The sequence below is a fragment of the Nerophis ophidion genome, linkage group LG06 (genome assembly GCF_033978795.1).
Source record: "Nerophis ophidion isolate RoL-2023_Sa linkage group LG06, RoL_Noph_v1.0, whole genome shotgun sequence".
Lineage (NCBI taxonomy): Eukaryota > Metazoa > Chordata > Actinopteri > Syngnathiformes > Syngnathidae > Nerophis > Nerophis ophidion.
Window position 1 is genome coordinate 60,953,290 of NC_084616.1, and position 12,057 is coordinate 60,965,346.

Consider the following 12,057-nt stretch of genomic DNA (forward strand, 5'->3'; position numbering starts at 1 on the left):
AAGTAAAAAAATAAAATTTTTTATACAAGTGAAGACCAAGTCTTTAAAACATTTTCTTGGATTTTTTAAAAATTCTATTTGAGTTTTGTCTCTCTTAGAATTAAAAATGTCGAGCAAAGCGAGACCAGCTTGCTAGTAAATAAATAACATTTAAAAAATAGAGGCAGCTCACTGGTAAGTGCTGCTATTTGAGCTATTTTTAGAACAGGCCAGCAGGCTACTCATCTGGGTGACCCCTGCCCTAGAGCGTGAATGTGAGTGTGAATGTTGTCTATCTGCGATGAGGTGGCGACTTGTCCAAGGTGTACTCTACCTTCCCCCTAATTGTAGCTGAGATAGGCTCCAGCACCCCCCGCGACCCCAAAGGGCATAAGCGGTAAAAAATGAAAGGATGGATGGATGGTAATGCGGCCACATTTATTGGTGGACGGTGGAGGGATAAGAATGAGTCTTTCATCTCTTGAATGATGCGCTTTGAGAGTGCATTTGAAGTGGGTTCAATGTTTAACAATACGATGACAAACGGAAGTGAAATATAACAGCAAAGTAAAGCGGTAAACAATTAGTATGGCACCGCAAGCATATCCTCTCCTATCCTCATCCTTAAATGCCTTATTATGCACACACCAACCTTTACCCATGTGACCAGAAGACATGCCCCACACACTGCTCATCAAAACCCCTTATTCTGTCTCCTACAGGCCTTTCACAATAACCACAGATAAAACAAAGGGGTGTACACCAAATTATGTAAAACTTAAGGAAAACATTAAAAGCAGAAAATGAAACCAAAAAACACATAAAGCAAAAGTAAAAACACATGTTCAAAATTAAAATGGTCAAATAGAAAATGATATAATAAAACTGAGACTCAAAATAAAAACGGTGGAAGGGAGTTTCAAGATGGGATTCAAACATACAAATATTTTTATGGATTTGTTTGGGAGTCAAGACTCTCTTTCTACTTCAATGCCAGAAAGTGCGAGTTACCTTGAGGTTTCTGTGGACTATGTTGAGAGAGTGCAAATACGCCACTGCCTCCAGGACCTGTCTAATGACACTAGAGGCATCTTTTTCTGTGTAATTCCCTTGGTCCTGAATCCAGTCAAATACATCTCCCCCTGTGGCACTGTGTGAAAAACATACACATGCACAGCGAGAGCAAAGTTACTGCTGTTAGCCACATGTTGAATTGCAATAAAATACTTTTGTGTTTGCCTTTATGCCTTTGAGTAAGGCAATCTATGTGAGCAAATAATACATTTGAGTGTGGGTCATTACTTAATTTTGGAGATAATACAGATGATGGCAAAGGCAGTCAAACATTTCCAAAATGAGTATGAATCTGTATATCTGAATTCTCCTAACCAAACAAACTACTTTTTCTGTTGTTTGACAACAGAAAAGCACTTTTCTCAGGGCATTCAATCGATCGCAACTGGACTGTTTGGTTTGTCTTAGATGTTGTTCCGCCTTTTATTCAAGTAGGCTTCATCAGTTCATGCTCGTAGACTTGGATTGGTCAGATCTAATTTCAGACTTAGATTGGTCAGATCTAGTCTAGTGGCTGGTGTCTAAGTCTATGAGCATAAACTGATGAAGCCTACTTGAATGAGAGGCAAAACATTTACGACAAACCAAAAAGTCAGGTTGCCATCGATCGAATGACGTGAATTATATTTATATAGCGCTTTTCTCAAGTGACTCAAAGCACTTTACATTGTGAAACCCAATATCTAAGTTACATTTAAACCAGTGTGGGTGGCACTGGTAGCACGTGGGTAAAGTGTCTTGCCCAAGAACACAACCGCAGAGACTAGGATGGTGGAAGCGGGGATCGAACCCACAACCCTCAAGTTGCTGGCACGCCGCTCTACCAACCGAGCTATACTGCCCTGAGAATACAATGACCTGGATGAATAAGGACATCCATAGACAAGTCAAACATTTGGTCAGCTGCACTGGGCGTATCGATTTGACTTAAGGATTTGACTTGGATTGGTCAGATGCAATTTCAGACTTATATTGGTCAGATCTAGTCTAGTGGCTGGTGTCTAAGTCTATGAGCATGAACTGATGAAGTCTACTTGGATGAGAGGCAAAACATCTATGACAAACCAAAAAGTCAGGTTGCCATCGATCGAATACCGTGAGAATACAATGACCTGGATGAATGAGAACATCCATAGACTAGTCAAACATTTGGTCAGCTGCACTGGGCGAATCGATTTGACTTAAAGATTTGACTTGGATTGGTCAGATCCAATATCAGACTTAGATTGGTCAGATCTAGTCTAGTGGCTGGTGTCTAAGTCTATGAGCATGAACTGATGAAGCCTACTTGGATGAGAGGCAAAACATCTACGACAAACCAAAAAGTCAGGTTGCCATCGATCGAATGCCGTGAGAATACAATGACCTGGATGAATGAGAACATCCATAGACTAGTCAAACATTTGGTCAGCTGCACTGGGCGAATCGATTTGACTTAAAGATTTGACTTGGATTGGTCAGATCCAATATCAGACTTAGATTGGTCAGATCTAGTCTAGTGGCTGGTGTCTAAGTCTATGAGCATGAACTGATGAAGCCTACTTGGATGAGAGGCAAAACATCTACGACAAACCAAAAAGTCAGGTTGCCATCGATCGAATGCCGTGAGAATACAATGACCTGGATGAATGAGAACATCCATAGACTAGTCAAACATTTGGTCAGCTGCACTGGGCGAATCGATTTGACTTAAAGTAAAGCATCGCTTCAGGGGCAATAAGTGACGTTGAGAGTTAGCGGGAGCAAATATAATCAAATCCAACATCTCTCTGATGTGGAGGGCCGCACCAGAGCACACAGTAATAAAATATGTTCATCACCACACTTGAGCTGATGGATTTCTGTGTGATTTAATCAATGTACAGGTGCAGTCAGAATGAAAACAAATGATAACATAGTGAAGTACCATTTATATGCAAGAAAGGTTTATGTGTGAATAAAACACTCACAGTTCTTGGATGATGAAGTATTCTTTCCGAGTCTCAAATGTATCAATAAGCTGAAGGATGTTTGGGTGGTTGACCCTGGAAAAAAATGTTATTCCATAAAGGTTTCTGATAGTGTCGTGGTTCACTCAGATGACTGACAGCAAAGGTTCAGCTTGGTGACTTTTGTGTGAATGGTCTCTATGTGGCCTGTGATTGAAAGGTGACCATTCCAGATTGATTGGTTTAAGTTAGCTTGAATGGACTAACTCACTGTCAGGCTGTACAAGAAAATATGGACAGAAATTGTCAGTTATTGTATCGTTAACTCTTTTCCTTAATAACACTGTTGTGTAACCTCGATAGATGAGTGTTGACAACAATAGGGCAGATATCAATGATTAGAGGTCTGAGGTTTACACCAAAGTAAATAAAACTTCGTACAGTTTCAGAATCATGATCTCATTCTTGGCGGCCTTGCGGACTTTCCTGCCGTCTTTCTTAAGAAATTTCTTGCAGACAAACACTTTGTCTCTTTGTCTGTCTTTAGCCAGGCACAGCTCACAGAACTCCTTCCTACACCGGAACGAGAGAGAACAAAAACATTAACTTAACTGAAATATAAATAAATATTTAAATGTGTCTAACATTATCAGATTCAACAGCTACAGAATAAGGACACAAGCAAATATCAGTGGATGCTGGTGTATGTCTGATTTCAAACACTTGAGTTTTAAAAAGCCATGTTTGAGGAGTACAGAATTAAACAAGTTGACAACAGGTTGAAAAATCATTTTGCCCTGAGGCTGAGAGGCATATGTTAACTCTTCTCAAGATGTGAGATGCAAAATTAAATGACAACTTTTCACATCTATTATATTTAAAGGCTGGCATTAGCGTATATTGTGTTCACATTACTTTTTCATTATGAGTCCCATGACAAATATGTTATAAAACAATAGGGCCAAGAAAATGAGGTATAATAAAAAAACAATTAGATTGCAGATATTGTTTTCATCACACAGTAAAGTATGAGCACTTAAGTTTTGGCTTGTATGAGTTACATAAGATATGCACAAATCTCTGAGGCCAGATGCTGATGTTGCCATATGGCCTGCAGTGTGTGTGGGTGTGTAGAGATTTTCCGGACTAATTTTTTATAATTTTGTGGCTGTATTTTGAAAAGTTGAGTTGATCAAATCGACTACATGCTGGCCTCTTACTCCTACAAATATCAGTCCTTTCATTTAGTTTTTTCAATTTCCTTGACCTACTTAAAGAAAATGGAATCCACCTATTTTTAATCATCTCTTTCAGCAGAGCAAAATATACAAAACAGTTAACATGAATGTCCTTCCATCCATCATCTTCCGCTTCTCCGAGGTCGGGTCGCGGGGGCAACAGCCTAAGCAGGGAAACCCAGACTTCCCTCTCCCCAGCCACTTTGTCTAGCTCTTCCCGGGGGATCCCGAGGCGTTCCCAGGCCAGCCGGGAGACATAGTCTTCCCAACGTGTCCTGGGTCTTCCCCGTGGCTTCCTACCGGTTGGAAGTGCCCTAAACACCTCCCTAGGGAGGCGTTCGGGTGGCATCCTGACCAGATGCCCGAACCACTTCATCTGGCTCCTCTCGATGTGAAGGAGCAGCGGCTTTACTTTGAGTCCCTCCCGGATGGCAGAGCTTCTCACCCTATCTCTAAGGGAGAGCCCCGCCACACGGCGGAGGAAACTCATTTCGGCCGCTTGTACCCGTGATCTTATCCTTTCGGTCATGACGCAAAGTTCATGACCATAGGTGAGGATGGGAACGTAGATCGACCGGTAAATTGAGAGCTTTGCCTTCCGGCTCAGCTCCTTCTTCACCACAACGGATCGGTACAACGTCCGCATTACTGAAGACGCCGCACCGATCCGCCTGTCGATCTCACGATCCACACTTCCCTCACTCGTGAACCAGACTCCTAGGTACTTGAACTCCTCCACTTGGAGCAGGGTCTCCTCCCCAACCCGGAGATGGTATTCCACCCTTTTCCGGGCGAGAACCATGGACTCTGACTTGGAGGTGCTGATTCTCATTCCGGTCGCTTCACACTCGGCTGCGAACCGATCCAGCGAGAGCTGAAGATCCCGGTCAGATGAAGCCATCAGGACCACATCATCTGCAAAAAGCAGAGACCTAATCCTGCGGTTACCAAACCGGAACCCCTCAACGCCTTGACTGCGCCTAGAAATTCTGTCCATAAAAGTTATGAACAGAATCGGTGACAAAGGACAGCCTTGGCGGAGTCCAACCCTCACTGGAAATGTGTTCGACTTACTGCCGGCAATGCAGACCAAGCTCTGGCACTGATCGTACAGGGAACGGACCGCCACAATAAGACAGTCCGATACCCCATACTCTCTGAGCACTCCCCACATGACTTCCCGAGGGACACGGTCGAATGCCTTCTCCAAGTCCACAAAGCACATGTAGACTGGTTGGGCAAACTCCCATGCACCCTCAAGAACCCTGCTGAGAGTATAGAGCTGGTCCACAGTTCCACGACCAGGACGGAAACCACACTGTTCCTCCTGAATCCGAGGTTCGACTATCCGGCGTAGCCTCCTCTCCAGTACACCTGAATAAACCTTACCGGGAAGGCTGAGGAGTGTGATCCCACGATAGTTGGAACACACGCTCCGGTCCCCCTTCTTAAAGAGAGGAACCACCACCCCGGTCTGCCAATCCAGAGGTACCGCCTCCGATGACCACGCGATGCTGCAAAGTCTTGTCAACCAAGACAGACCCACAGCATCCAGAGCCTTAAGGAACTCCGGGCGGATCTCGTCCACCCCTGGGGCCTTGCCACCGAGGAGTTCTTTAACTACCTCAGCGACCTCAGCCCCAGAAATAAGAGAGTCCACCACAGATTCCCCAGGCACTGCTTCCTCATAGGAAGATGTGTTGGTGGGATTGAGGAGGTCTTCGAAGTATTCCCTCCACCTATCCACAACATCCGTAGTTGAGGTCAGCAGAACACCATCCGCACCATACACGGTGTTGATAGTGCACTGCTTCCCCTTCCTGAGGCGGCGGACGGTGTTCCAGAATCGCTTCGAAGCTGTCCGGAAGTCGTTTTCCATGGCTTCCCCGAACTCCTCCCATGTCTGAGTTTTTGCCTCCGCGACCGCTGAAGCTGCACACCGCTTGGCCTGTCGGTACCTGTCCACTGCCTCCGGAGTCCTCTGAGCCAAAAAGACCCGATAGGACTCCTTCTTCAGCTTGACGGCATCCCTCACCGCTGGTGTCCACCAGCGGGTTTTAGGATTGCCGCCCCGACAGGCACCAACTACCTTGCGGCCACAGCTCCGATCTGCCGCCTCGACAGTAGAGGTGCGGAACATGGTCCACTCGGACTCAATGTCCCGCACCTCCCTCGTGACATGTTCAAAGTTCTTCCGGAGGTGGGAATTGAAACTTTGTCTGACAGGAGACTCTGCCAGACGTTCCCAGCAGACCCTCACAATGCGTTTGGGCCTCCCAGATCTGTCCGGCATCCTCCCCCACCATCGCAGGCAACTCACCACCAGGTGGTGATCGGTAGAAAGCTCCGCCCCTCTCTTCACCCGAGTGTCCAAAACATAAGGCCGCAAATCCGATGACACAACTACAAAGTCGATCATGGAACTGCGGCCTAGGGTGTCCTGGTGCCAAGTGCACATATGGACACCCTTATGTTTGAACATGGTGTTTGTTATGGACAAACTGTGACGAGCACAAAAGTCCAATAACAAAACACCACTCGGGTTCAGATCCGGGCGGCCATTCTTCCCAATCACGCCTCTCCAGGTTTCACTGTCGTTGCCAACGTGAGCGTTGAAGTCCCCCAGTAGGACAAGGGAATCACCCGGGGGAGCACTTTCCAGTACTCCCTCGAGTGTTCCCAAAAAGGGTGGGTACTCTGAACTGCTGTTTGGTGCATAAGCACAAACAACAGTCAGGACCCGTCCCCCCACCCGAAGGCGGAGGGAGGCTACCCTTTCGTCCACCGGGTTGAACTCCAACGTACAGGCTTTGAGCCGGGGAGAAACAAGAATTGCCACCCCAGCCCGTCGCCTCTCACTGCCGGCAACGCCAGAGTGGAAGAGGGTCCAATCCCTCTCGAGAGAAGTGGTTCCAGAACCCTTTCTGTGCGTCGAAGTGAGTCCGACTATATCCAGCCGGAATTTCTCGACTTCGCGCACTAGCTCAGGCTCTTCCCCCCCCAGTGACGTGACGTTCCATGTCCCAAGAGCTAGCTTCTGTAGCCGAGGATCGGACCGCCAAGTGCCCTGCCTTCGGCTGCCGCCCAGCTCACATTGCACCCGACCTCTATGGCCCCTGCTATGGGTGGTGAGCCCATTGGAGGGGTGACCCACGTTGCCTCTTCGGGCTGTGCCCGGCCGGGCCCCATGGGAACAGGCCCGGCCACCAGGCGCTCGCCATCGTGCCCCACCTCCGGGCCTGGCTCCAGAGGGGGACCCCGGTGACCCGCGTCCGGGCGAGGGAAATCTGGGTCCATGTATTGTCTTCTTCATAAAGGTCTTCGAGCTGCTCTTTGTCTGATCCCTCACCTAGAACCTGTTTGCCTTGGGAGACCCTACCAGGAGGCTTTATGCCCCGGGACAACATAGCTCCTAGGATCATTGGGACACGCAAACTCCTCTACCACGATAAGGTTGCAGCTCAGAGAGGAGTTGAATGTCCTTTATTTAGTTCAAATTCCACAAACAGAAACCAACTCTACCAAACAAACTTCCTCGCTCAGTATGAACATACTGAAGCACCTATTTGATACACCTTCATACAAAGCATCAATAAACCAGTCAGCAGGCCTTAACTGTAAGAGGTGCAACAGATGTGTTGTTCTTTGCCAGCACGATCATCATCAATCAATCACTCAATGTTTACTTATATAGCCCTAAATCATTAGTGTCTCAAAGGGCTGCACAAACCACAACACAAACCACTACGACATCCTCGGTAGGCCCACATAAGGGCAAGGAAAACTCACACCCAGTGGGACGTCGGTGACAAGATGACTATGAGAACCTTGGAGAGGAGGAAAGCAATGGATGTCGAGCGGGTCTAACATGATACTGTGAAAGTTCAATCCATAATGGATCCAACACAGTCGCAAGAGTCCAGTCCAAAGCGGATCCATCACAGCAGCGAGAGTACCGTTCCCAGCGGAGCCAACAGGAAAACATCCCAAGCGGAGGCGGATCAGCAGCGCAGAGATGTCCCCAACCGATACACAGGCGAGCAGTACATGGCCACCGGATCGGACCGGACCCCCTCCACAAGGGAGAGTGGGACATAGGAGAAAAAGAAAAGAAACGGCAGATCAACTGGTCTAAAAAGGGAGTCTATTTAAAGGCTAGAGTATACAAATGAGTTATAAGGTGAGACTTAAATGCTTCTACTGAGGTGACATCTCGAACTTTTACCGGGAGGGCATTCCAGAGTACAGGAGCCTGAAATTAAAACGCTCTATAGCCCGCAGACTTTTTTTGGGCTTTGGGAATCACTATTAAGCCGGAGTCCTTTGAACGCAGATTTCTTGCCGGGACATATGGTACAATACAATCGGCAAGATAGGATGGAGCTAGACCGTGTAGTATTTTATACGTAAGTAGTAAAACCTTAAAGTCACATCTTAAGTGCACAGGAAGCCAGTGCAGGTGAGCCAGTACAGGCGTAATGTGATCAAACTTTCTTGTTCTTGTCAAAAGTCTAGCAGCCGCATTTTGTACCAACTGTAATCTTTTAATGCTAGACATGGGGAGACCCGAAAATAATACGTTACAGTAGTCGAGGCGAGACGTAACAAACGCATGGATAATGATCTCAGCGTCTTTAGTGGACAGAATGGAGCGAATTTTAGCGATATTACGGGGATGAAAGAAGGCCGTTTTAGTAACGCTTTTAATGTGTGACTCAAAGGAGAGAGTTGGGTCAAAGATAACACCCAGATTCTTTACCGTGTCGCCTTGTTTAATTGTTTGGTTGTCAAATGTTAGAGTTGTATTATTACATAGAGGTCGGTGTCTAGCAGGACCGATAATCAGCATTTCCGTTTTTTTGGCGTTGAGTTGCAAAAAGTTAGCGGACATCCATTGTTTAATTTCATTAAGACACGCCTCCAGCTGACTACTATCCGGCGTGTTGGTCAGCTTTAGGGGCATGTAGAGTTGGGTGTCATCAGCATAACAGTGAAAGCTAACACCGTATTTGCGTATGATGTCACCTAGCCGCAGCATGTAGATGCTGAAGAGTGCAGGGCCAAGGACCGAACCCTGGGGAACTCCACACGTTACCTTAACGTAGTCCGAGGTCACATTGTTATGGGAGACGCACTGCATCCTATCAGTAAGATAAGAGTTAAACCAAGACAGGGCTAAGTATGACATACCAATTCGTGTTTTGATACGTTCTAATAAAATATTATGATCATGACAGAAGACATCAAGTATCAATAATAAAGCATCAATTTCTTATACTCTACCGTAATATATTGTGTACACTAATCAATTTTGTTTTTATAGTCTTCATTTCTTATATGCACACATTTAATGTTTATTTTCTTCATTTCTTAAACTCATCCATTTTGGTTTACATGTTTTTTCTGTCCTATTTACAGGTTTTAAGGTTTTCAGCCACGGTTTGGAAAAAAAACTAAATCAATCAATTTTGCATCAAAGCATTTCTGATTGAGACTCCCTTTGGCAAGAAGGCAGCTCCAAGACCTCGGTGTCTGATTGAGACTCCCTTTGGCAAGAAGGCAGCTCCAAGACCTTGGTGGAAAGTCAGATTCAAGGACCCAGATTTCCATCCAAGAAGATGGATGGATGGATGACAAATTTGACACAACAGCAGGATAGCTACATAATTGACTACAATGACGAGCAATGGTGACATACTGAGTGCTCTATTTTGTATCTTGTTATCCAGTGTGTTATTGATTTAAATAATAATACACTCTTCGCAAGTTGTGTGGTTTGACGGCAAAATATGCTCCTATAACCACCATTATTTAAGCCTGGATAACAGTTCAGAAAATATGTAGTTTGAGTTGACTGCTGCTTCAACGCAATCACGTAATATTTAAGTATTGATAGTCCAGCCAAACAATGCAATTAAACGTTCTGATACATATCAAACTGCTAACATAAGTCATTTTTATGCATGCACTCTCATGTGAATGGGAATGTCAATTTCAGGGCTGTCTTGAAGTAGTTTTGGATTTCCATCTATCCATTTTCTACTGCTTATCCCTTTTGGGGTCGCGAGGTTGGCTGGAGCCTATATCAGCTGCAATTGGGCAGAAGACGGGGTACATCCTGGGTAGTTTTAGATTTTAAGATGTTATTTGGAAAAGTCTGATTCGATTATCAATGACAATGGTTAGACATTTAACCGCACCTCAACAGTGATGGGAAAATGTAGTAAACTAAGCTACTAGTTACTTTCGATTAAATGTAGCTAAGCTACAGGTGAAGCTATATCGTGAGAATTGTAGCAAGCTACACGGCAAAAGTATCTTCCTACATTTAACAGCATTCATATCTATGAGCCCACATGTATAATATCAATGTTAATGTAACAAAGTGCACAAAGGGATCCAATAAGGGGCCATTACTATTAACTATCTATTAACTAGCTGGGGTCACCTTACAACTACCTCTAGGGATCCCCGCACCCCACTGTATGTATTTATTTTAGTTTGCCTTTTCTTTGGCCCACACCAATAATGTTACTAATTTTTCTGACTTCCATCCATCCATTTCCTACCGCTTATCACTCTCGGGGGTGAGTACAGTAAAAAAAACATCTATCTATATTTTGACAAAAAACACCCAACAAAAAAACCATGACGTGTATTGTTTGAAAAAAGTTGGTAATGTTTTTGTGCAGTGAAACTTTTGAATACAACTCACATTAATTTGTTCTCCATAATTTGGGTTGGATGTCTTAGACGGTTTAGTTTTATGTTATGGTTAAGTTTAAACCATTAAAAATTAAGGTTTGGGGCATTGCTTTTGCTAATAAACACATGTATTTGTTGAAATATTGCCAAGGACATGCATTATTGTGGGTTTCCTAGACATCGTCTTCATCACTCAAGGAAAAATCTAATCTGCGGGAGATTCCTCTGCCTTTTTCAATTATGTTTTGTTTTCTGAGTGGTCAGCTTGGAGCGCCCCTCTGTCTCCGACTCCCTTGTCATCATGTGACACAAGTGCCTGTCTGTGATGATTTTGTTTCCTGGTTTTGATGACGCGCCTTATCTAGCCTCTGACCAGTCCGTAATTTTTCGCCTTAAACTTAGCCAAATGTGACTCATCATACAAACACCAACCAATCATCATGGATTATCTCCGTACATATAGATGTTCTCATTCATCCAGGTCATTGTACTTTCTCCGTATTTTTTTTTTGGTCAGGGTTTGCAGTCCATTTTCTCTATGTAGCTTGTAATTTGAATATATAAAAGGAAAAATATCCAAATCTATTGCTATTCTTTATAAAGACACATGCTGAATAAGACATGCCCGCATATGTTGTATTTTTTTTAAATTTTTCCATATTTAACGTATTGTGTTGAAATTTGGGGAAATGTTTATAAAACAAACATAGACCCAATCATAAAACTTCAAAAAAGGGTCATTAGAATAATACACAAAGCCTGCTACTATGAACATACCAATCCCTTATTTATGAGTTCAAATGTGTTAAAATTTTCCGACATTGTGTTTTTAAAAACAATGGAAATTATGTTTCGAGTAAAGAACAACAGCCTTCCTGCATGTATTCTCAGGCTATTTCATTTAAGAGGAGAAAACTATAATTTACGGGGGATATCGATTTTTGAAATGGGTAAAGCGAGAACAAATATAAAATACAAATGTATTACAGTTTTAGGAGTTAAATGGTGGAACAAGCTCAGTGATGAGCTGAAGACATGCACTTCTTTGGTAAGGTTTAAGAAAACATTGAAAGGTGAAATAATTGAAAATTATAAAATATAGTCACAATTACTTTCATCCCATTGATTTTTGA

At 44.1% G+C, this 12,057-nt stretch overlaps 1 protein-coding gene across 2 annotated transcripts in view; it reads right to left on the reverse strand.

Annotated features, from left to right (window-relative positions):
* Nucleotides 1–12,057, reverse strand: part of camkvl (CaM kinase-like vesicle-associated, like) — a 115,504-nt gene that overhangs the window by 11,838 nt on the left and 91,609 nt on the right. For both annotated transcript variants that reach the window (XM_061904473.1, XM_061904474.1), the window contains exons 3-5: nt 3,423–3,554; nt 3,003–3,077; nt 991–1,129 (exon numbers count right to left, since the gene is read on the reverse strand). In XM_061904473.1, the coding sequence (XP_061760457.1) occupies nt 991–1,129; nt 3,003–3,077; nt 3,423–3,554 (346 nt within the window). The remainder of the gene's footprint in view (nt 1–990; nt 1,130–3,002; nt 3,078–3,422; nt 3,555–12,057) is intronic.